This window comes from Babylonia areolata, chromosome 8 (assembly GCF_041734735.1).
Source record: "Babylonia areolata isolate BAREFJ2019XMU chromosome 8, ASM4173473v1, whole genome shotgun sequence".
Lineage (NCBI taxonomy): Eukaryota > Metazoa > Mollusca > Gastropoda > Neogastropoda > Buccinidae > Babylonia > Babylonia areolata.
Genome location: NC_134883.1, coordinates 17,242,747 through 17,269,904, shown reverse-complemented (window position 1 = coordinate 17,269,904; position 27,158 = coordinate 17,242,747). Strand labels below are relative to the sequence as shown.

Sequence of the window (27,158 nt, the reverse complement as noted above, 5' to 3'; positions counted from 1 at the left end):
ATGAGGAAGATTGAAATGGATGCATTAAGAGTTATAACATACTGCATGAATCTTAGCCTGGAGTGTCGCACAGTTTAGTTCCAATGTATTTTCTTTTGAATGTGCAAGATCAGTAAAGCAATAATTTGACTGAATTCAGAACTTTGGCAGTTTTATTGTATTGCACTGCTTAACAGCTACATGCACATACTCTTGTAATATCCAACTGAAGTATTCATATTTTGGGGGTAGCAGGTTTATACGTGTACAGCAGAGTTTTTCAGTGTAGAATATTATAAAGATGAATGTTCGACCGTTACTGTTTGTCACTTGGTATATTGTCAGAAAAAGGACCATGATTCACACAGACAGTGGGGTATTCTTTGAAGCTGGCTAAAGAAAGTCTGTGAATCAGTGACGTTTTGAACAGACCTGTGGGCTGGCTTGTGCAAAAATATGTTTTATGTGTGTGGACACATGCATGCTGCTTTTATTGCGAGGGGTGCAATGCAAATACATGTGGGTCAGTGTGGTAAAACACTTCCATCCAGTCACTCCATGGTCACAATGTACATAATCATAACACACACATGTGGACGGTTATTACATAGCATCTTTTACTGACACGAAGCTCAGAGGACATATTCATCAATAGTACCAAGGAAATTACAGATCATGATTCTAGAAACATCCACATCAGGACACAAAACAATCATGTTTTTGGACTTCACACCAGAGGGGGATGGGGAGAAAGTGCTGGTAAACTGGCTACAAGTCCTGGGGCCGTATTCAAGACAAAATTTATTTTGCCTTCAGGCAAGTTATCTTTGACATGGTTGGGACCCGCAGGTACAGTTTACCTTGAAGGATGAGTTATCTTCGTATATGCGGTTCGCTCAGACAGCAAACCCATTGTTTTTATTTTATTTTATTTATTTATTTATTTTTTTTTTTTATTTAAATCCCGATGATTCCCGTCTGCACATGCTCTGTTTCACTTGTAATCGTACCACAGCTTGGAACATTGTCGAGAGAGTTCGCAAAACATGTGCCGTCCATAAAGCACGCCTGTTTTCCCTTTTAGAAAAAAGAAAAATGCTGCAAAAGGATAAGCCATATTTACCTCTGCTTCATGGGCAGTCACCCTTGGCAGATAGTAAGGTTGAATTGCCTTCAGGTTTATAGACACGCAGGTAGACTCTTGTGTTCATGAATACTGGATATTGCTTACCCTCGGGCAGTTTGCCTTGCCTCAGGCAGATTACCCGCAGGTACACATTTACCCTCAGGCACGATGGTCTCTTGAATACGGCCCCAGGTGGTGTCTACCTTGATGTGCTCTGACCTGAACATGGGTTGAGAAGTCTGGAAGATATTTTCTCGATTTACTGTGGGTTAAACAGGCACAGGGGACAGCTGGGGTTCCTCAGGAAAGATGCATTTAAAGTTAAATTTAACATGGAGTTATATCCATGATGTCACAAGCAGAGTTGTGGTTGATGAGTATGACAGGTGTGCAGTGATTCGTTGTCCCTGGCCAGGTATCCACAGTGAGCAATGTCTTCAGAGGCAGTGTGGGGTGGAAGCAGCTTATAGTGTGCACAAATGATGAATACACATGGATGGTTTTCACTAAAGCAGTGCCTTGTTCAAATCTCTGCCCTGAAAACAGTGCACATCTTCTCTGATCTCAAGTTCAAATAAATGGGCCAAGGTCATGGGATTTATTTTTGAGGGGAAGGAGACACTTTTATTGTTATGAGGGGACAGAGACATGTTCTGTGCACCACTCACCCCTCATACACTGAAATTTGTAATGGTTTTTAGCACCTGTCAGCACCTGAACTGAAAACAAGGACCACATCTGAAGCAACTTCCGGACTGCACAGAGCTGTGTGACACCATAGTAAATGACTAATGGTCTCTGCTTGCAGCAAACAGAAGATTTTTTGTTATCACCTGCTGCATGAAGGAGCAAGAACTATTCTGACCCATTTCAGCAACAGGATTGCCATCTGTGTGGATGAGCCGTCTTCCCAACACCACGAAGAGCTAAACTGACTGCACTCATGCAGCAAACAAAGTGCTGACTGATGAACTGTTGTACTAGTAAACCACAAACTTTAGCCTGAATACTGGCTGTAGCTTGCACCAGTCTGGAAATGTTTAGTACCAAAAGCCTAAGCAAACCTTGCTGTCATCAGAAAACCTGTATATCATCGAAAACAACACAGACACAGAGTGTATAAGTTCCACATCTTTGCAAATGTCATGTCAACAACCAAAAAAGCACTGTAGAGATTCAGTGGCTAAATATACATACCGAAACACTCTTGTTGCAACCACTAGTTTAAACATTACATACTGATACAGCTTGCTGCAACTATTATAACAAATGTTTAGGGAACAACATGGGTATGACTTTCTAAACCATATTTGCACAATTTCATATTCAGCACAGTGAGGCAATGTTCACACTAAGCCCAGCCACTTGCTGACAGCACCTGGCCACAATTTGCACTTTCCCATCATGGATGCTGGCAATAAGTGTTAACACTGGCCACCATCTGTCTCCAGCCAGCTTTTCGATGTGGAGACAGTTGGTCCAAGGGACACTTTTCAATGATACAATAAACATGAACCCCAATAATATTCATTTCTTTCAGCTGGAGAGTACCATAGATGACAGCAACCAGCTGTCTGATGAGTTTTCAAGGAACTGGCTGGGCTTAGTGTGAATGTAGACGGACACTAAACCGTCACCCGAAAACAATTTCCAGCAATGTCAGGGTGCAATTACAAACAAAGAACCGAAAGGGATGATTTTCCACTGAAAACACATGGGTGATGTAGGAGCTTAGTTTGGTCCTGGCAGTATACAGTCTGACGAGGCTGGTGAACAGAGAACAGCATTGAGCACAGCTGAGTAAAGCACACTGAACACCCATGGTGTGAACATACAACAAAAATTCCACAAGTTTGCCGGCTGCCGCACACATGCTCTCACCATAACATTCCATGCAAATCTGGCCCTAAATGTCCCTTGATGAATTTCCTTACAACACACAATATTTTATCACCGATTCCAGGCACAGAGTAAAACTTGAAAAACAACACGCACGTCATGAAAACCATACGACGGCAATGTAACAAGGACCCTGTTCCCCCTCTGGGGGTGGAAGGCCTTCTACTTCAACATGGTGTCAGTGTTCCAGGGAGCTAGCATAATAGGAAGAACAATGCTTTACCAACATTTGCAGGGGCACTAACATTCAGGGCTAATCTATCAATTACAAATTGACAGTCTGGTAATTTGAGTAGTAAGGATTAAGAGGGTGCTGGATTTTAGTTTATACCAGTAACATTCTGAGGGGAGAGGGGAGACTTAGCTCAAATACAAAGGCTGAACCACACTGCTTTCCGCTTTACACCAACCTGCATGTCCTGATGAACCCCACACATAATGATGCATCCAGCACCGTGGAATTCTCTTTAACGATCACAACCAAGTGACTCTTCGGTGCCCAACCCCTGCCTCAAGCAAGGTCATTGGAACCATGTGAACAAGAACATTAGCACCCCTGCAGATGTTGCATAACCAGTCGTGTGGAGCAAAGCCTGACTGCTGGCAGGGCTGGGCAGTGCACCACCACCTCTTCACAACGTCCCCCCACCTTTAGTACAGCCGTTTCTCATACCTGGAACAGATCAAAACCCATGTCAGCAATGCTGTGTGCCAGTATTTTGGTAACAACAAAAGTAGACTATTTCTGGAGCCTCAGTCTGCACAATGTCATGGCTGCTTACCCAAGTCCCCCATACGCAGACTTGCCCAGGTGTGTCTGCCACAGTCCCCTGGCCAACAGTCCAGTCACCTCACTGTGCCGTAGGTCAAGGCCTGTGGATCATGTCTGGGTTGCATGAGGTGATCTTTGCAGCGCTGTTTGCTTAAAGTCAAGAATGTTCCTAAGTATATGGAATTTACCATGAAGTGAGGAACATTCTTAACGATAAGCAAACTTAGTGCTGCTGAGTTCACTTATGCAACCCATCCCAGGACTCACAGCCTTTGGATGACCCACTGGTCAGGGGCCTCAGATATGTGGTCCACATTCCCCTCACCCCCCTCACCTCCCCCATGTGGTCCACATTCCCCTCACCCCCCTCACCTCCCCCATGTGGTCCACATTCCCCTCACCCCCCTCACCTCCCCCATGTGATCCACATTCCCCTCACCTCCCCCTGTGACCCACATCCCCCTCACCTCCCCCATGTGACCCACATCTCCTCCCCCATGCGGTCCACATTCCTCTCACTCCCCCTCACTTCCCCATGTGGTCCACATTCCCCTCACCTCCCCCATGTGGTCCACATTCCCCTCACCTCCCCCATGTGGTCCACATTCCCCTCACCTCCCCCTGTGACCCACATCTCCTCCATGCGGTCCACATTCCCCTCACCCCCCTCACCTCCCCCATGTGGTCCACATTCCTCTCACTCCCCCTCACTTCCCCATGTGGTCCACAACCCCCCTCACCTCTCCCAACACCACTGATAGGGCACAGAACATCAATCAATCAAAAGTGAAATTTTTATAAAACACAATCTCCCAATGAAAAATGTTCCACTTACGAATGCAAGCCATGAACACCACCCTCAATCTGTGCAGACGTGGTCCTCTTCTCAAACTTCAGTTCTCCGGAATACATCATTGATCTGTAATCACACACACAGTGCACACCTGTCACTGGTTTGTCCTTACTCTGGCACAGTTGCACTTTTAGAAGACAAAATACAGATGCCCTTATAAATGCACTCTTAGACCAACAACAAAATGCAGATGCACTCTTAGAAGAGACCCTCCCCCAAAAAACCCAGCTACATGTGCTCTCTTAGAGGACCAAAAACAAAGCACAGATGCACTCTTCCAACAGAACACCAAAAATAAACTACATATGCACTCTTAGAAGACCTAAAACAAACTACAGATGCACTCTTAGAACACCAAAAACAAAAAGATATACATAAATACTTTACGCACACACACAAAATTATACACAACTTTATCCTAGGAATTACATCTGGCTCTGAAATTTAAAACACCTCCCCTTACAATTTATCAGAGGGCTGATGCTGTCCATCTTCTTCCAAAGATTTTTCACCTTTAAGAGTAGGCATGAACGTGTAAGTGGACAGGTGGACAGCATCACGCAAGGTGGAGTTGAATACCAGGACTTTAATTGTCCTCCACGACACCAGAGGAATGAGATGAAATTATAAAGCTGCATGCACTGATCAACTTACAAGATAAATTAGTTAAATCTGTATATAATGAACAAAAAGAAGCATTGTGTTTTCTTGGAAGAGCAAACCTTCATTTCACACAAAGAAATACATTTTGCAGTTGAAATCCTCTTACACCAAACACACACTGGCCATTCAATTCATCTTATGACAAGCAGTCCATCTGATTTCCCTGTCCAGCCTCTTCTGTCTGTCTGACACTCCTGTCCCCTTGCTCCCACCTGCTCTGTCTCTCCTACAGCCTTTCACACACCACCTGCTCTGTCTCTCCTACAGCCTTTCACACACCACCTGCTCTGTCTCTCCTACAGCCTTTCACACACTACCTGCTCTGTCTCTCCTACAGCCTTTCACACACTACCTGCTCTGTCTCTCCTACAACCTTTCACACACTACCTGCTCTGTCTCTCCTACAGCCTTTCACACACTACCTGCTCTGTCTCTCCCACAGCCTTTCACACACTACCTGCTCTGTCTCTCCCACAGCCTTTCACACACTACCTGCTCTGTCTCTCCCACAGCCTTTCACACACCACCTGCTCTGTCTCTCCCACAGCCTTTCACACACTACCTGCTCTGTCTCTCCCACAGCCTTTCACACACCACCTGCTCTGTCTCTCCTACAGCCTTTCACACACCACCTGCTCAGTCTCTCACACAAGGATGGACACCCCCACCCCTCTCACCCCCGCCTCCTCCACTGCCTTTCACCCTGCCTGTCTTGTCTCACCTTAAAATGGGGACACCCCCCTCCCCTTACCTTACTTGTCCTGTCTGTCACCTGAGAATGGACACCCCCATCCCTCTCCCCATCCCCCTTCATCTGATCTTACCTGGCACCCGAGAATGGACACCCCTACCCCTCTCCCCTTTCACCTGACCTTACTTGTCCTGTCTGTCACCTGAGAATGGACACCCCTACCCCTCTCCCCTTTCACCTGACCTTACTTGTCCTGTCTGTCACCTGAGAATGGACACCCCTACCCCTCTCCCCTTTCACCTGACCTTACTTGTCCTGTCTCTCACCTGAGAATGGACACCCCTACCCCTCTCCCCTTTCACCTGACCTTACTTGTCCTGTCTCTCACCTGAGAATGGACACCCCTACCCCTCTCCCCCTCCCCTTTCTTTCAACCTGCCATATCTTTCACCTGAAAATGAAAGGGGTTTTCCTTCCATAATATCATTCTACATTATTTAAGTCCTACAGAATCAATATGATTGTACCGTAGCTAAGCCTACAGAATCAATCTCTGAAGTCCTACAGATGCCCAATATATCATGGACGCCTTTTGCTCTCTCTCTCTCTATACATATATATATATATCTATATGCCCTGGCTATCTCACTAAAAGGACATCCCCACCCCTTTCCCCCTCCACTCTGCCTTTCGCACTACCTGTCCTGTCCCTCACCTGAGAATGGACAGACTCTTGGCACCTATGTCCTGACAGCCGTGCCGGATGCCGGAGATGAGGTAGGGGACAAACTTGTGGATCGAACCCTTGTCCACAATGTTCCCCGACACCCCCTGGGCCACCTTCACCTTGTCCGACTCACTGCGCACACACACACAGGGAAATGACTGTCAGGCAAAACATTTTCTGTATCAAAACACAACTTTGGGGAAGATTAGCTGGCTACACATACTGACTGAGTAACTGAAGTACAGCATTACCAGTAACTGACCAAACTGCCTATGAGATATTAACGGACCATGTTGATTACCTGATAAGTATCATACATCCATTAGCATGAATATGTCAGAACGATATTCACCACGTGCATGAGTATGTCAGAACGATACTCACCACCACTTTCTAACATTTTCCAGCCTATATCACAGCAACTGTTTTTATTTTTCACCTAGAGGATTGCACGGTATGCATCAAATAAAATTTGCGCAAAGGTCAATAATTAAGATAATATCTTACTGAACTGCCAATTAATTCTGAGCAAGGGGTAAAGGAGGCAACTGGAGGAAAAGTGGAGGGTATATTATTGTGCCTGGCTGGCTTTGTGGACCTCCATAGCATCAATAGATCCCAGCCCCCATACCCCCTTCCACCCCTGCACCCCCCCCCCCTCCCCCCACCCCACACACACCTGTAGTATCGTGCCTGGCTGGCTTTGTGGGCCTCCATAGCGTCCAGAGATCCCATTCCCCGATACTTTTTCAGCCTCACTCCGTCAGCAAAGAAATACTCCCCCGGGGCCTCAGATGTCCCCGCCAACATTGACCCCATCATCACTGCAACACAGTCATGGTAGTTTCACTTTCAAGGAGAAATCAAAGTGTGTGGATTGGTTTCAGGTTTACCCACATCTGCTGAGAGGAAAAGTGAAGGGGGACAGAACCTGAGAGAGGAAAAGTGAAGGGGACAGAACCTGAGAGAGGAAAAGTGAAGGGGACAGAACCGGGGACAGAACCTGAGAGAGGAAAAGTGAAGGGGACAGAACCTGAGAAGAAAAGTGAAGGGGACAGAACCTGAGAGAGGAAAAGTGAAGGGGACAGAACCTGAGAGAAGAAAAGTGAAGGGGACAGAACCTGAGAGCAAAAGTGAAGGGGACAGAACCTCAGAGAGGAAAAGTAAAGGGGACAGAACCTGAGAGGAAAAGTGAAGGGGACAGAACCTGAGAGAGGAAAAGTGAAGGGGACAGAACCTGAGAGAGGAAAAGTGAAGGGGACAGAACCGGGGACAGAACCTGAGAGAGGAAAAGTGAAGGGGACAGAACCTGAGAGAGGAAAAGTGAAGGGGACAGAACCTGAGAGCAAAAGTGAAGGGGACAGAACCTGAGAGCAAAAGTGAAGGGGACAGAACCGGGGACAGAACCTGAGAAGAAAAGTGAAGGGGACAGAACCTGAGAGGAAAAGTGAAGGGGACAGAACCTGAGAAGAAAAGTGAAGGGGACAGAACCTGAGAGGAAAAGTGAAGGGGACAGAACCTGAGAGGAAAAGTGAAGGGGACAGAACCTGAGAAGAAAAGTGAAGGGGACAGAACCTGAGAAGAAAAGTGAAGGGGACAGAACCGGGGACAGAACATGAGAAGAAAAGTGAAGGGGACAGAACCTGAGAGAGGAAAAGTGAAGGGGACAGAACCAGGGACAGAACCTGAGAGAGCAAAAGTGAAGGGGACAGAACCTGAGAGAGGAAAAGTGAAGGGGACAGAACCTGAGAGAGGAAAAGTGAAGGGGACAGAACCTGAGAGAGGAAAAGTGAAGGGGACAGAACCTGAGAGGAAAAGTGAAGGGGACAGAACCAGAGAGAGGAAAAGTGAAGGGACAGAACCTGAGAGAGGAAAAGTGAAGGGGACAGAACCTGAGAGGAAAAGTGAAGGGGACAGAACCTGAGAGGAAAAGTGAAGGGGACAGAACCTGAGAGAGGAAAAGCGAAGGGGACAGAACCTGAGAGAGGAAAAGCGAAGGGGACAGAACCGGGGACAGAACCCGATGAGAAGAAAAGTGAAGGGGACAGAACCTGAGAGAGGAAAAGTGAAGGGGACAGAACCTGAGAGAGGAAAAGCGAAGGGGACAGAACCTGAGAGAGGAAAAGCGAAGGGGACAGAACCTGAGAGGAAAAGTGAAGGGGACAGAACCTGAGAGAGGAAAAGCGAAGGGGACAGAACCTGAGAGGAAAAGTGAAGGGGACAGAACCTGAGAGAGGAAAAGCGAAGGGGACAGAACCTGAGAAGAAAAGTGAAGGGGACAGAACCTGAGAAGAAAAGTGAAGGGGACAGAACCGGGGACAGAACCTGAGAAGAAAAGTGAACGGGACAGAACCTGAGAGGAAAAGTGAAGGGGACAGAACCTGAGAAGAAAAGTGAAGGGGACAGAACCTGAGAGAGGAAAAGCGAAGGGGACAGAACCTGAGAGAGGAAAAGCGAAGGGGACAGAACCGGGGACAGAACCCGAGAGAGGAAAAGTTAAGGGGACAGAACCTGAGAGAGGAAAAGTTAAGGGGACAGAACCTGAGAGAGGAAATGTGAAGGGGGCAGAACCAGAGAGGAAAAGTGAAGGGAGACAAGAACAGATTCCCAATCTGTGCACAGACCAAACAAGCTGGTTCGGCCCTGACAGCCTGCCACAGCTGTATTATTAACATTAACCTGAAACAAATGAAATAATTACAACAAACAAATAACTGAATGCACTAAACTGAATCGTGTCTGATGAATGACTGAAAGGTTATCCGTTCCAATCATCCCCAGCCAGTGAAATTCTGGCAGTCAAAACACTAACTGTAATTAGTTTCTCCAGAAAGAAAAACAAAACCAAAAAACATCAATAAAGTTAATTATATTTACTCACACATAGTTAGGAGTGTTTCCATATCATATGGATTTTTGTACTGACATTTAAAAAAATATTTTTACAAGTTTTTATTGTGTTTTTTAAAAATAATTATTTCACTTTATGTATCAAGACATGCACCGAAGTTAAAAATCAGTCACTTCCTTGTGTGTATGTACGCATTTGTGTGTATGCACACAGAAGCAATGCAGCGTGCCCTTACCTGTGGAGGCCCCAAGGGACAGTGCCTTGATGATGTGACCCACGGAGGACACGCCCCCATCAGCAATGACCGGCACACTGAAGCGGCGGGCATACTCTGCCACCTTGTACACTGCCGTGGCCTGGGGCCGCCCCACCGCCATCACTGTGCACAGGTTGTAGTGAAACATTACATGCCTGCTGTGTCGTCAATCAGAATGAAACAAACTACTGATTAACAACTTATGTACGGTCAACAAACAAGATTGAAACAAATAATTACTGATCAGCTACAAGTAAACCAATCAGACTGAAACCAAAATATCAATATATGTTGATCATCAGTCAGCAAACAAGACAAACATACTCCATTCATGAATAAACTTTATGTACACCAGCCACTGTGGTGAAGTAGCTAGTATCATGGACTGACAACTTGGGAGGATGTGGGTTCGATTCCTCGTGGAGGTGGGTTTATTCAGCCCATGGCTAGATCCTACCAAAAGCTTGGTGTGCAATAGGCTAAAATGGAATGACTGGGCCCACACAGTTGAGTATCATCCACTTCACAGATACATCTATGGGTGTGTTGTTTAAATTCCCTGATTAACACTGCAAGTGTCTGTATCTTTTGGGCCTGATTAACACCAGGATATCATCAAGAAAGCATGCCTAGTGTGCAGCCTTGTCAATTAGTCCTAAACCGCAGTTTCGATCCCCCTCAGCTTCTGTGTTTGGGAAGAGTCCTGTCAAGGTCTTTGGTGTCGGCAGATTCATGGGGGCCTGTCTGTGTGGGTACTGTGGCTTCTACTCTGGGAGGGATGTTCACTTTAACATTTCAAAAGCTTTTTATTTTTTATTTTTAAGTTCTGTAATTTCCATACAATGTCATACCTCAATTTTTTACTTTTCTATTGTTTACTTTCTTTTTCCCCTTTCTTTTTTCAGTGAAGCTAACTCCGACACAACACAATAACAGTGTTAATGTCGTACCTTCCTGCGTGATGCAGATGGAGCCACTGCCCATGCCCACCCTCAGACCGTCCGCCCCGGCATCGATCAGATTCTTGGCTTGAGCCGCTGTCACCACTGCACACCAAAAACACAGCGTCAGACACTCCCACACCAACATCACAGCGTCAGACGTCCACACCAACAACACAGCCTCACACTTCCACACTGACACCACAGTGTTAGACACTCCCACACCAACAACACAGCGTCAGACACTCCCACACCAACAACACAGCATCAGACTTCCACACCAACAACACGGCGTCAGACACTTCCACACCACCAACACAGCGTCGGACACTCCCACACCAACAACACAGCGTCGGACACTCCCACACCAACAACACAGTGTCAGACACTCCCACACCAACAACACAGTGTCAGACACTTTCACACCAACAACACAGCGTCGGACACTCCCACACCAACAACACAGCGTCAGACTTTCACACCAACAACACAGCGTCAGACTCTCACACCAACAACACAGCTCAGACACTTCCACACCAACAACACAGTGTCAGACTTTCACACCAACAACACAGCGTCAGACTTCCACACCAACAACACAGCGTCAGACACTTCCACACCAACAACACAGCGTCAGACTTTCACACCAACAACACAGAGTAAGACTTTCACACCAACAACACAGAGTAAGACTTTCACACCAACAACACAGCGTCAGACTTTCACACCAACACCACAGTGTCAGACTTTCACACCAACACCACAGTGTCAGACTTTCACACCAACAACACACTTCCACACCAACACCACAGCGTCAGACACTTTCACACCAACAACACAGCGTCAGACTTTCACACCAACAACACACTTCCACACCAACACCACAGCGTCAGACACTTTCACACCAACAACACAGCGTCAGACTTTCACACCAACACACAGCGTCAGACTGTCACACCACCAACACGGCGTCAGACTTCCACACCAACACCACAGCGTCAGACACTTTCACACCAACAACACAGCGTCAGACTTTCACACCAACAACACAGCGTCAGACTGTCACACCAACACCACAGTGTCAAGACACTTTCACACCAACAACACACGCGTCAGACTTTCACACCAACACCACAGTGTCAGACTTTCACACCAACACCAAGAGTAAGACTTTCACACCAACAACACAGCGTCAGACTTTCACACCAACAACACACTTCCACACCAACACCACAGCGTCAGACTTTCACACAACAACACACTTCCACACCAACACCACAGCGTCAGACTTTCACACCAACAACACAGCGTCAGACTTTCCACACCAACAACAGAGTGTCAGACTTTCACACCAACAACACAGCGTCAAGACTTCCACACCAACAAGAGTGTCAGACTTTCACACCAACAACAGAGTGTCAGACTTTCACACCAACAACACAGCGTCAGACGCTTCCACACCAACAACAGAGCATCAGACTTCCACACCAACAACAGTGTCAGACTTTCACACCAACAACACAGCGTCAAGACTTCCACACCAACAACAGTGTCAGACTTTCACACCAACAACAGAGCATCAGACTTTCACACCAACAACAGAGTGTCAGACTTTCACACCAACAACACAGCGTCAGACGCTTCCACACCAACAACAGAGCATCAGACTTCCACACCAACAACAGTGTCAGACTTTCACACCAACAACACAGCGTCAAGACTTCCACACCAACAACAGTGTCAGACTTTCACACCAACAACAGAGCATCAGACTTTCACACCAACAACATACTTCCACACCAACAACACAGCGTCAGACTTTCACACCAACAACACACTTCCACACCAACAACACAGCGTCAGACTTCCACACCAACAACACACTTCCACACCAACAACACAGCGTCAGACTTTCACACCAACAACAGCGTCAGACTTCCACACCAACAACACACTTCCACACCAACAACACAGCGTCAGACATTCACACCAACAACAGCGTCAGACTTCCACACCAACAACACACTTCCACACCAACAACACAGCGTCAGACATTCACACCAACAACACAGCGTCAGACATTCACACCAACAACACAGCGTCAGACACTTTCACACCAACAACACAGCGTCAGACATTCACACCAACAACACAGCGTCAGACACTTTCACAGCAACAACACAGCGTCAGACACTTTCACACCAACAACACAGCGTCAGACACTTTCACACCAACAACACAGCGTCAGACATTCACACCAACAACACAGCGTCAGACACTTTCACACCAACAGCACAGTGTCAGACACTTTCACACCAACAACACAGCGTCAGACACTTCCACACCAACAACACAGCGTCAGACACTTCCACACCAACAACACAGCGTCAGACTTTCACACCAACAACACAGCGTCAGACACTTTCACAGCAACAACACAGCGTCAGACACTTTCACACCAACAACACAGCGTCAGACACTTTCACACCAACAACACAGCGTCAGACTTTCACACGTGTGTAATCAACAACATGACAGCTACATGGACTAATGAGTCAGAGAACATGACTGTCCAATTTTTCATGACCTGTGTAAACAAGACAGCATCATTACGCTTTAGTTTGTAAACCCGAAAAATTATCTTTCAGGTGTTCAGGCTTAATCATAATGTTTGTCCCGTCATCTTCGAATTCGAAAGACGAACATTATGCTGAAGCCTGTAAACCCAAAAAATGCTCCTGCAATTCAACATTCCCATATTTTCTCAACAAAAGGTTTTTCTTTCTTTTTTTCTTCTTCAGTGCCACTTAGTAAATTATCTCCCTATATAACCGGTAACTGCATTCACACAAACAGAAAACCACTTTTTCTTTCTCCTCAGAATGAATATGAAATAATGTGGTATGGTAACACTGATGGAATATTTGCAATGCTATGACAAAATATGTAACCCAAAGATGGAATCAAATTTTTGGTTTTTTAAAATTTTAATCAGATTTTTCTAGTCTTCCTTTTTCTCTGACTTGCAAAGGGTAGACAATTTTTCCAGAGGACTGAAGGCTGATAAATATTCCAACATTCTGTACAAAACAGATAATTTCTCCCTCTCTGTCTGACCAGACTTTTTTTCCCCTCCTCCTTACCATTGCCAGCAACAACCTGCAGGTCGGGGAAGTTGTGTTTGGTCCATCGGAGCATGTTGATCTGGTAGATGGAGTTCCCCTGAGACGAATCCTGCAATCACCACACACATCATTACTTCCTGCCACACCAACATGGCTGCTAGTACAGTGAACGATCATTTCGCATTCACCCTCACACTCCCTCCCTTCCAGTTTGAGGAGCTGACCTTGGACCAAAGAGCCCAACAATGCCTTTACTGGGTTTGAACTCTTGTCCTCACAGTCCATCACTTCACCATGGCAACAGCTTCACTTGGGAACAGTTTTATTTCTTACTCACTTGGAACTGAAACTTAACATCTTGACTGTGACAAAAATAACACCCATACATACAACATACATTTACATATATCCCCCCACCCCTCCAATTCTTTCATGTACCTTTCACATGGATATATTTAGAGGAGGATGAAGATAAAATGCATTCATCCTGACAAAGAACAAAGATTTGTTACAGTTATACCAGCAGACACATCTGGTTTGGAAATCCAAACACCACAGTGGTAAGTGTTACTTCCCTTGAAACTATCCAAATATACATGCAGCTAAAGTCCTCCTTTTGATTCCAAGTTGGGAAATTTCTGCACACCCACATACTGCATATATAGGCATGCTGGCACTCAAGAGGTTGACACACCTGGCTAACACTTTGGCAGACAAAGCAACCAACGTGTGTGTGTGTGTGTACAACATGCCACCACCACCAGAACTGACCAGGATAATGAAGTCAACGCCTGCCTGCACCAGGAGTTCAATGCGTTTCTTGTCACTGTCCTGAGTGCTGACTGCTGCCCCCACCAACAGCTGTTTTCTGTGGACACACAGCATGCACATCTGTCAGACCTTAGCTGATAGTAATAGTGGTTTCATTTTCTCAAGGAGGCGTCTCTGCGTTCGGACAAATCCACAAGTGTTAAACCACATCTGCTTGGCAGACGCCTGGACCAACAGCATAATCCAACGTGCTTTGGCCTCGAGTGCCTGCATGTATATTTGTGTACCCATCACAGTGGATTTTTTCTACAGAATTTTGCCAGAGGACAACACTCTTTGCCATGGGTTCATTTTCAGTGCATCAAGTGCATGCTGCCCATGGGATCTCGGTTTATTGTCTCATTGAATGACTAGGCACTCCGTTTGAATTTCCAAACAAACAAGGGAGAAAGGGCAAGAGCGGGATTCAAACCCAGACCCTAACGAACTCTCTGTATTGGCAGATAAGCGTCTTAACCTCTCTGCCATCTTCCTCAGTTAATACTATTAATAGTAATAATAATGTACATTTGTATAGAAACTTTTCTCTCAAAAAGCTCAGGGCACTTTACGTATAAGAACATTTTACAAATTACATGAACCGCTCACGAACTCCCTCTGTCTCCACCCCACTCCCCCAACCCCTTTCCCATACCTTATACACGCAGAGCTGGAAAGCATGGGGCGGTGTTGTAGAAGTAAGGGACTAAAAGTGTTCACAGGTATGTTTTAAAGAGATCCGTTTTTAGTGAGCAGGAGGCAGAGTCATATAAACAGATATATGTGGAAGATTGTTCAAGATATGAGGAGCAGCAAAGATTGCCTGCCAATAGCGATTTCTATGTTCTTGAGTCTGTGCAAGGGCTAATAATTGTGTGCCTGTTGTCCTTGCCCTGTGGTTATTTATCATTGTTGCTTATAGCCCAGCAAACCGAACACAGCCATATCTGTCCTTGCACTCACACCTTAGGTGAACAATAATTCCAGATAATTGAGTGCTTACACTATATCTGCATTTATACAATTTAAATAAAATATTTCTAGAGCTTCATTTGCAGTCCTAAAGAAGAGTTGCCAAATGTACATAACAGTTGTCCATTTTACAAACAAATATATAACCCTTTGGAACACACTGCCAACAAAATACTGACAGAAAAACAAACAGAACGCCAAACATACTTTTCATCTTTGGAAGCCAAAGGAAATTCCCTGTTCTTCTTGGTGTCTGTACGAGCTATGAGGGATACCAGCTCCCCTCTCTCGTTGACGATGGGCAGTTTTCCTGCAACAGACAATGCCTTATCAGTCACGGCAATGAATGGTAGCTTAGCTCTGACAAAGTGGCAGATTTCCCTCAACTAACATCTGCAAACAACAGCCAACCCCAAAGTAACTCTTTTCAATTCATTCACCACTGACACAAATGACATCTGAAATTTCTATTAAATCTTTCCTCTGTTTTTTGTTAAACACCAAGTGAAACAAAAATATAACACGCAGAGTTTGAAACTACCATGGCCACAAGCTGGCAGCAGAATACTTCCACATGATAGTGCACATTTAAGGTGCATTTTGATACAACTTTTAAAAATAAAATTTAAAAAGCTTTGATAAAAAAAAGACCCAATTTCAGTACCTCTGTAACCATTAATGGCCATTGTCAATTTCCCACCACTTCTGACAACAGTCTTCTTAAAATTTACTCTAATACAATACATAATCAATAAAATGTTTCTTCCGAAATGATGCTTAACAAATGTGGCTGACAATCAATAGTAACACACAGCTTTCAATCATCAACTACCAGATAAATGGTACAAAGATGTAAATGGTTTCCTATTACTACAGCTGTATTCTTACAGTCCATTACATGTCACTCAATTTCATTTTTTTCAACAAACACCCTTCTCTATAATCGTAACTTTTTTTTTTTTTTTGGTGGGGGATGCAAGGGTGGTTTTTGCCATTCTCAGTTCCCTGAAAATCTGAGTTGGCAGCCAGGTGACTGGATTCCACCCATGAAGGCTTAAGACTGGAAACAAGCAGATCCAAGAACTGCAATGAGTCTGGCTCCAAACTTGCCCAGAATGGACGTTTCGCAACATCTTCACAAAGCATCTCCCACCCCCTCCCTCACTCTGGTGAAACAAGGTAAACTAAACACTCAACAGGAAAATGGACATCAATGACCCCCCCCCCCCCCTAACCCTCCCCCTTCCCCTGGTGCCTTGTTCCATCATGACCTCTCACCTTTCTTGCTTTTCTGCAAAATAGTGTTGGCTTCTTTCAGAGTGACTCCATGAGTTGCCACAATCAGATCTTCGAACTTCGTCATCACCTGCAAGATACGTGCAAACAAGTGTTTTATATCAGCACTGACATGCCCAACTCTTGAGTACATAATGATGAATACACACAGTTACAAGGTGTCAAAACATGCAGACTGATCCACAGACCTGTACATCTGCTTTTGAAAACAAAAAACAAAAAAAACGAGGGGGAGGGGGTGAGCAGGTGCCTGACCAACCCATAGACCAAACATACTGGTCAGACATGAACCTACCAAAGGCTGCAGGAATAATTAATGTGTGTATGTGCATGTATTTTCATATTGACACAAACAAACACTGACAGAGATTAAGTAACTGGTTTGAGTCTTGCACCAATCAGGATTTTTACTCCAATGAAAATTCCACTTTCATAATGAAATAAATACAATTGCAAACAGAAGAAAAAGGGGGGGCAGAATTTCAGAGAAATCGTATGACAAAAAGGTAATACACACTCAGTATCCCCACCCTGCTGGCTATAGTACCAGCACATGCACACGCACGCGCGCACACACACACACACACACACAGTTTCCCCACCTACCTAGTTACAGTATCAGCAAACGCACACACAGACACACGCATACAAACACAATCTGTATCAACACCTTGCAAGTTACAGTATCAGCAAACACCCACACCCACAAAACACCCCCACAATGTATCCCCACCTACCCAGTTACAGTGCCAGCAAACACACACACCCACCTCCACACTGTATCCCTACCTATCTTGTTACAGTATCAGCAAACACACACACACCAGGGTTCGTCACTAACGGGAGCGCTGAGCGGAACGCTCTGAAAAAAGAAATTGCGCTCTGGAAAATTCCTTGACTCAGAGCGCTTGCGCTCTTGATTTTGAAAAGACATAAGCATACACTACTGTATCTAAATTGTTATTCCATTGTCCATCACAAACAAGAGTCAAAAGCGCGATCGTTTTGCATTTACCGAAGTTTGAAAGCCGTCTGTTTACGTTTTGTTAGTTCAACCGGAAGTAGGCCTAGTGAATCAGGGGAGGCTATGCAAAAGAGCGCTCTTCAGACTGGAAGAGTAGAAAAGTGGAGCACACGATCGATTTCGTGGCCGTGCAAAATCAAAATACTGAAATATTTGATCCCAAAAAGGAAGGCTGACGGTGAAGGGGATGGCGAAAAGAAGAAGTTTTCAGTGTGCGCTCATCAAAATTCTGAAACTAGAGCGCAGGCGCTCATGTGAAAAAATGTTAATGACGAACCCTGCACACACACACACACACTGTATCCCCACCTACCTTGTTACAGTATCAGCAAGCACACACACACACATACTGTATCCCCATCTACCTTGTTACAGTATCAGCAAACACACACACACACAAACACACACTGTATCCCCATCTACCTTGTTACAGTATCAGCAAGCACACACACACACACACACACACACTGTATCCCGATCTACCTTGTTACAGTATCAGCAAACACACACACACACACACACACTGTATCCCCAACTACCTTGTTACAGTATCAGCAAACACACATACACACAAACACGCACACACTCTGTATCCCCACCTTGCAAGTTTGTTTCAGCAGCCACACACACACACACACGCACACACAAACACGCACACACACACACACACACAGACCCACATACACACGCACACACAAACATGCACACACATACACACACACACACAGAAGCCCCACCTCAGCCAGGGGGGTGTTGTACTGTTCCTGTGTCAGGAAGTCCACATCTCTCTGCGTCACCAGCCCCACCAGTTTCTCCCCCATGTGACCGCTCTCCGTCACCGGAATGCCAGAAAACCCAAACCGTTTCTTGGCCTCCATGACGTCCGCCACACAGTGCTTGGGTGACATTACCACGGGGTCCAGGATGAAGCCTTGTTCGTATTTCTGCACAAACCATCACACTTCATTCCTTTCCTTTTCATGGGCTGATCCTGCCACCTTCACTCCACTGATCAACAATGAGGCCTTCATGTGTATGACCTTTCTTAACCTGCCAATTAGGCTGCCATACTCTGGGGGTGTGCATGCTTGGTATGTTCATGTTTCCATCCTCAATGAACTTCTACATCAATTACAAGATATTTAACACATACATTCAAAGTTCTGCATGTGTATAGGCACAAAGTGGGTTCAGGTGCCAGCAGGTTTATAGATATGCTGACCTGGGAAATTGGAAAAATCTGCAGCATTAACCCATGAGACACAGCTGGAATTCAAACCCAGGATCCTTGGATAACCAGCATACAGACCATTTGGCTATGTGGCCATCTACACTTCACACATCAGAAACCAGCATACAGACCATTTGGCTATGTGGCCATCTACACTTCACATATCAATCAGGTTGATTTTTTTTGTGGTCGTTTGCAAGTTTGTCCTTTGTTTAAAAAACTGATTTGTTGGTGTTTTGGGTTGTTTTTTGTTGTTGTTGTTGTTTTTGGGTTTTTTGCTGTCTCAACAGCATGCAATCCATAGATACCTTTACATCATTTCTTTAAAAGGAGTGTGTGTGTGTGTGTGTGTGTGTGTGTGTGTGTATGAGTGAAAGCACATGAGTTCATAAGTATCAGTATGCAGGCATATACACCACAAAGTGCAGACCATTTAATTTTCACGTGCATGTTCTATCAAAATTAATTATATTCAGCATCATATGCTCTACTAGCGAACACAAAGTATACTTAAGAAAAACAATTTATCCTATTTTCACAATACCTCCCATTCCTTTCGTATTATTTTTTAATTGTACGCTCACCTTGACACGTCGCACTTCATTGGCCTGAAATTCTGGAGTGCAGTTATGATGGATAACACCCACTCCTCCACACAACTGAAAGACAAAATAACCACTTTCTTTTTTCACCAGATTACCAACTGGAATGAACACACACATGTATGCACAAAGCAACACACACACACACACACACACCCCCCCACACACACACACTCCATCATCACAGGCTATCATCAGAGTAATGTTGAGCTGTATTGATTAAATACACATACACCATCAAAAACAAATAACTCTCATAATAAGTCAAATACTTTTGTTAACTCACTCCGGACGAATAGACTTCTCCCTTGCTTTTCCCTACAGACGATCCATTTTTTAGGGTCAGGAAAAAAATCACAAAAAATACAAAACAAAGTAACTGAATGAAACTCACTGTACTTGACCCACTGACCCCTCTCCTCACATTGTGTGAATGCCCACCCCCCTCCCTCTTCACTGCTCTCAGAAGCCGAGTCACTATCAGTACCTTTTTGCTGGCAGCTTTCTTCACTGCAGATACTTTATTCAACGTCTTCATCATCCTCATCGATGTGCAAAACCTTCAGTTTGAAGCATTTCAATCACTTCAGCAGCAGTAAAAGCCGCTGTCATGATCTAGTTTGCTCCAAAAATTTCCACTTGTATCGCCTGCAACGCCATTTTCGATACGTATGCAGATTAGCTTGTCGTGTGGGGTCCTAACTCGCTGGCTCACTGTGGAGTGTGTTGTTACAGAATCTCATGAAGAAACTTTCCATTCGACCCTTGACACGTTCGCAATGCCTGTTGTAGCTGTGATTGTTATGCTACCTCATGAGGAAAACGTGGAAAATTTTTAATTGTCGAAACCGCTATAGCGTTCCGTCGTCCGGAACGCTACCTTACATCAGGATCACAATAGCATTACATCATCCGGAGTGAGTTAATGTGGTCACTGATTACATTTTAAAAACATTCATACACATACTGCTAAAATATGCTAAAAATATTAACTATATCCTGAATGATTCAATCAAAATCAAATTGCAAATTAAGTCTACAGCAGCCACAGATAAGATAATTTCAACAAATCTTACATCTTTAACAGATCAAATGTCCAAAATTAGTCCGACTCAACACAGGAGCTCTTGCTACCTCATGTAACCACCTCTTCAAGCAGTTTGGCTTTATTTCCCACAAGTGGCCTGTAGCATATATCGTCTGCTTAGAAAGTCTTGATCATGTTGATGTGACGAAGGACTTCATAGTGACTTCCCTTGGGTGAGTAACCAGAAGAGCAGCAAACAACTGAGCAAATTTCATCAACTCATGAGAGCTGAAATGTGGCCCATCGTCAGTTGCAAATCTCTCTGGGAATCAAAGTCTCACAAAATGGGCTTTTATCTTCTTGATGACTTCAACACCATGTTTCAAAGAAATCAGAGAAATGATCGAGCACTACTTGGTAACTTCTCTTTTTGAATCATGCCATGTAATTATCAAACGAAACATGGCCCAAGACAAAAACAATTCAAACCTATCTGGTCCTTTTCAACTTATAAACAACAATCAAGAATCCTGTGTGGACCAGCCAGTCTTACCGCCATGCCGATGGCCATCTGTGATTCAGTGACAGTGTCCATGGGGGAGGACACCAGTGGGGCTTTCAGTGTGATCTTCTTGGTCAGGGCTGACGTCAGGTCCTGCCATCACCATCCATACACACTTATCATGATGTCACTAAACATCAGGTCCTGCCATCACCATCCATACACATCACACTTATGTCACTAAACATAAGGTCCTACCATCACCGTCCATATACATCACACTTATGATGTCACTAAACATAAGGTCCTACCATCACCGTCCATATACATCACACTTATGGTGTAACTAAACATTATGTCCTGCCATTACAGTCCCAGGGGGACAAAGGGGAGGTTACCTACTTCCTGGAGGTTATCGGCCGTAGTACTTTCGTTTTCTCCGCATAGGCGGATAGCAGTTTGCACAGGACAGGAATGTCAGACCCCTGCCAGAGTCTGCACTAGTTGGGTCACGGTTAAGTATGTGTAATTAAATGATTCAGTTCAAAGTGCTTAGTAAGTGTCAATTCACACTGCTATCTCTCAAGTCAATACAATATTCTTAAGCCTAAAGGATAAGCTAGACCTGGTTAACATAATGTGCGCATTTAGTCACACACACACACACACACACACACACAGCATCTCTCTCCCACACATGCTGTCTCAACACTTCATATGGTTCAGAGTGCATTCTTTTAGTTTAACCAAAATATGGTTGGATCCTCTTAATTTTTAATGTATACATATATCATTATATGTGCAAAATTTTAACTACTCAGAAAGTCAGATACAACCAAAATTCTGTATACCAACTGCCAATGATTTAGCAGCTCCTTATAGTATGGGGAATACAAATGAAAACTGCGTGATATACTTTCACTTTTAGACAGATGGTCAGATTAGCCATATGACCTTTTGCCAGTTTTGGCATAGGAAGCTGAAAAGTGAGGTCAAAGGCCAAAGGGCCAGACATCATGTGAGGGTCTGCATTAAAGTGATAGGTCCAGGTACAAAAACATGACAGCTTTTGAAGTTCACTGTTGTTCCTGTATCAGGAAGTTATTTTTTCAAGCCCAAACTATAGTCCATGCTGAAAAAGTGTCCCATTTTCATCCTGATTAACAAACAGGTAACAGCTTGACTTTTTACCATGTTTTTTCTCACACACAGTTAGTTTAATTGGCCAGTAAACTTTCTTTGGCTTTTTTTCTTTTTTCTTTTAACTAGCCTATTACAAACACCTGATCACCAAGAGACTAAGCTATAACTAGCACTGGTGGTAGAACTGAATCATCTAAACCAGTTTATATCAGTCTAGTATATTATGAATATTATATGCCATCTTGATCTTATGCACTTCAAATAACTATGCACTGATCCATACTACTTCAGAGCTTGTGCCAGATGAGTCAAGATTTATACCACTACACAGAACCCACCAAACTAGACAGTCTGCTCTGAGCAACCGAAGTTCTGTCAAAATTATTTTGCTTGCTGATTACGTACCACTTCTTCAGCTGCAAAGTCGATGAATCCAGGAAGAATAAGAAAGTCACTGAAAAGAAAAAGAAAAGCCAGTTTTGTTGACATCATTACAGTTCCGAATTCATGAACATATTTGTCAAATAAAATACAGATCAATATCACATAATAACATACTCAATTATCATTTATATTATACATTATAATTACTCTGTATCTGTATGCTTGATCTTAACTCTTAGGAGAATTAAAATTATATACCAGTCAACGAATAGTAAAGAGTGGTAACTCTCCACACACAAGGTACATAACTTCAAGCCAATGCTGCCTGCGCTACCAATTCAGCTAGCACGCAGGTAAATAAAAGGTACACTGGAACAAACCCAGACACTTCCCCAAAAAAGGAAGCGCCGGGCTTGCTCTTATACTGATCATTTGACATGTGCACACAGCAGCAATGACAGAAGAAATATGCAAACACAAATTAGCTTTTTTTATTCAAGACTGGCATAGACTCTTTAATCCTGAACAAGCCACACAGAACACATGAACACTACAGAACAAACACATGGTTGCCTTAGTGGTTTTTGAACTTGAAATTAACAATGAGGTCAGGAGATCAAATGATTAACAAATAGTAGAGTGGTAACTCTCTCCACACAGTCATTCTGAACAATGACTAATTCCAAGGTAAATTATCAACATTGCTTACCTAACAATAGTAATACATTCTCTCTCCTTCAAAACCACCTCAAACACTTTTTTGTCGGTGTGTGTTTTTGCTGTTTTGCGTGTGTGTGTGTGTGTGTGTGTGTGTGTGTGTTTGTGTGTGCACGGGTGCCTATGCGCATGTGTGTGTGTGTGCGCGCATTTGTGTGTGTGTGTGCGCGTTTGTGTGTGCATTTTTGTGTGCATTGTGTGTGGGTTTTGCATGTGTGTGTTTATGTGTGTGTGTGTGTGTGTATTTATGTGTGTGTGTGTCTGTGTGCAGAGTTTAGGTTTTGTGTCCATCATCAGTCATTGATGCATACAATTTTGAAATGGCCAATGTGGCAGCCAGTCAGTCACTTGACTCATTAACTTTCTGTAAAATCTGTCAAGTTAAAGGTACCAGGGCTTTTGTAGATTTCTCTTATTCTACTGTGATCATTTACTAACCAGAGCAGTCAACACAAATTAAATCAGTGTTTCAACATTGCAGAATTAAGTTTAGGAATGACTGTTGTTTTTCTAAGTTCATCATGACAGCAAACATTAGCACACAGTCTCTACATACCGTTACACACACACACCCACGGAGAGAGAGAGAGGGATGTATATCACTATATGTATCTATATAAACCATTTCACTTACTAACACCTGTGATGGACAAAGTACAAATCCAATTGCAAACTTTAGGGTGTGGAGTGGACCAATGGGTTGCCATGGACAGGAATAAGGATTTGTTTTTTCTGACCCACTAGGTTTGAAAATGACATTGATTTTGTGGTGAAGCAGTCAAATGACTCATGGCATCCTAACAAAACCTAAACTCTGGTGTGTGTCTTTTTTTTGTTTTTGCTTTTGCTTTGTGTGTGTGGGGGGGGGGTGGGGGGGGGAAAGAAGTACATACAGCAGGACAAGTGCATACCTCATTCTGTGTTTTCTTTATTTTTTTCTTTTAAAAAAATCAAAATTCATGTCTCAGTGTCTGGTAGTTACGCTAAAAATTTTTTATCTTATAATCTAAAGCTATTCTGACCTAAACAAGACAGTGAGGATACCCCCCCCCCCTCCCTAATCCTGCCCCACAACCAATGCATATTTTCAATCATTAATTTTGTTTTTTAATCTGGAAAGATTACATCCCTTGACTTTTAGCCTTCCTTGAATTTTCTCTTGTTGTTTTTTAAATGGAGGTAATATGCATTCACTGGACAATTTCTAATCTGATTTCCAATTTCTGGTAAGCCTTCCTCAGCCACCACTACTCTCCCCCATTCCCTCTCCACCGATACACGATCCAAACTGGAAAATGAATTCAAACTATTCTATACATTCTGCAGGATTTGGTGGGATACATGAGGTAAGTGTGTGGGAGGTGAGGTGGAGGGCCTGGGTGAGAGGGAGGTGTGTATATAATACATAGTATAACCACAACTCATTTGAATCACTATAAAACCAAGTTGCTACTTTTTTTCTTTTTTTTTATTACTAAGTGATTCAAGAGAGTAAAATCCAATTTCAGTATGTCTCTGAAGCTACCAATACAAATACTGCGGATTAAACTTATATTCTGATACTGTTTGGAGTAATATTTGATTTTCCCTGTTTGTATCATCAGTCTATTCTTGATATCTGGTAACAATGCGTAGAGAAAACAAATATCCTGGAGTTAATATTTCTGTGTGTAGCAATAATGAAAATTTTTAAAAAAAACTTTTTTTTATTATATCATATGACACCAGACTGTTCCAGCATCTACCATCCTTCATCTATCATCGATGACAAATAGTTGATATAACTTAGTTTTATTAAAGAAAAACTGTTCTTTGTATAATGTCGGTATGTGTTGACTGAAAACATCGTTTGTTGTTAGGCGCGTTGAGAGCGCGTGTCACGCCAAACTAGGTCAGAGGAGTGTGCAGTGACTGGCTCATCAGTGAACCATGTGTCGCTGTGATGGTCTGCCACACGGGCCTTTCCACGGCTTGGCATCAACGTGTCGAAAGAAACTGGTTGTCGGTTTTCGACACTCCCAGCCTCCACAAACATTACTTTCCTTTAAGTATAATTTCACAGCTTTCATTCTCATCCACGAACTCATGCTGCCAAGTAAATTATGAGATGGGAGGGTCAGCGTGTTTTGTTGGGTTTTTTTTTTCCAGTTCCCAACAGCCAGCCATTTCCTTTGTTCACACGCTTACCGAACGAGTTGGCCGAAAGTTTGAAAGTATCGGTCGATACATGATATTAACACACGCAAAACCCATACACGTCACGGACTAACACGATTAGAACAGGTGGAAATTTTCTGAGTTCGAATGATTTCCCCACCTAAGCTGTCTGCCCCTCCGTTCCTCATGGCGTCTGCTAGACAAAAACAAAGTGGCCTGTAATTATCATGTGTTCCAGTTTTCACTCACTTGTACGTCATTCCGGCTCCTGTGGCGAACAACTGAGAGCCCGTCATACCGTCCTCCGGAACGTAACCAGTTCCTCCGGTGATAAGGTAGTCTGCCATACTGGAACAAAATGGACAAGTCAACTTAAGCCCTCAAACTTGTACAGTCATCCGCCCAGCTCGCACGCAGGGCACCAAATGCGTGGGGCACTTGTTTTTCATGTGGTGCTCCAAACCTCGTTTTCGATTTGACATTGACCGTGACCATTTCCGGGTCACAAGACAAAGGCTTGGTGGAATTTTACATGTCGGAAGGGGGTCACTAGCCTCCTCGGAATCTCTCTCTCTCTCTCTCTCTCTCTCTCTCTCTCTGTTTTTTTGTTTGTTTGGTTGGGGGTTTTTTTGTTGTTGCTTTTTTTTGTCTGTTATTGTTGTTAGCAATTTCGGGAATGTTGAAATGAATCTGTGCACATGCACATTTTAAATAATTAGCAGCATATACATAATAACAAAAACAGACTCAGCCGTTGATCAGTCAACCGAAAGATCTCCATCCTTGAAAAATAAAAGATCGATCACTCAAATCAATCTTTCTGACGTTTGCTTGGATGCAGTTTTCCTCTTAACAGTGCCAGATATCACCTCAATTTTACGAGTTCAATGCGTTTTCGTGGCCAGGGATCACCGTGGCACGGGCAGACTGGACATCACCGACATCACTAAGTGTCTTGCGAGTCATCAGTGGCTTAGTTCCTCCCTACTGATAAACTGAAAATGCCGCTCCTAAGAGCACGGCATACAGGCATTTGACATAAATTTAATAACAATCAACATGACTCAATGGTTAGTCATTGTGAGGTCTCAGGACTCCGAAACTTTAACATCAGCTTCTGGAAGTCCTCAGTCGGCATGTATCATGTCCGTCAGTGCCGAGGAACAGCTGTGTTGAGCCGGGACTCAGTGATGTCGGAATGACCATACTGTACCCAACCTACGTGTCCTGAAGGTAATTATGTACTGCCCGTGATTAATTTCAATGGCTCATACTGGCAGTCCGTCAGTTTTCGACAAGACATCAGAACGCCTTATCAGTACAGACGGAGCCGCGCAAAACCAGCCTGGGAACCAAAACTGAGGCCATTCCCGGCTGAGCTGAAACCCGACACAGCCCGGCAGTGCCCAA

The 27,158-nt window shown here is 44.0% G+C and overlaps 1 protein-coding gene across 3 annotated transcripts in view; it reads right to left on the bottom strand.

Annotated features, from left to right (window-relative positions):
* Positions 1-574: 574 nt before the first annotated feature.
* The window catches only part of LOC143284588 (inosine-5'-monophosphate dehydrogenase 1b-like), a 41,568-nt gene continuing 14,984 nt past the window's right edge, over positions 575-27,158 (bottom strand). For all 3 annotated transcript variants that reach the window (XM_076591408.1, XM_076591409.1, XM_076591411.1), the window contains 15 exons: positions 25,998-26,096; positions 22,896-22,944; positions 21,399-21,500; positions 19,801-19,875; positions 18,723-18,929; positions 16,944-17,031; positions 15,873-15,975; positions 14,655-14,751; positions 13,902-13,992; positions 10,768-10,863; positions 9,797-9,940; positions 7,390-7,534; positions 6,699-6,842; positions 4,612-4,695; positions 575-3,677 (listed from right to left, as the gene is read on the bottom strand). In XM_076591408.1, coding sequence (XP_076447523.1) covers positions 3,656-3,677; positions 4,612-4,695; positions 6,699-6,842; positions 7,390-7,534; positions 9,797-9,940; positions 10,768-10,863; positions 13,902-13,992; positions 14,655-14,751; positions 15,873-15,975; positions 16,944-17,031; positions 18,723-18,929; positions 19,801-19,875; positions 21,399-21,500; positions 22,896-22,944; positions 25,998-26,096 — 1,546 coding nt within the window. In that variant the 3' untranslated portion in view covers positions 575-3,655. The remainder of the gene's footprint in view (positions 3,678-4,611; positions 4,696-6,698; positions 6,843-7,389; positions 7,535-9,796; positions 9,941-10,767; positions 10,864-13,901; positions 13,993-14,654; positions 14,752-15,872; positions 15,976-16,943; positions 17,032-18,722; positions 18,930-19,800; positions 19,876-21,398; positions 21,501-22,895; positions 22,945-25,997; positions 26,097-27,158) is intronic.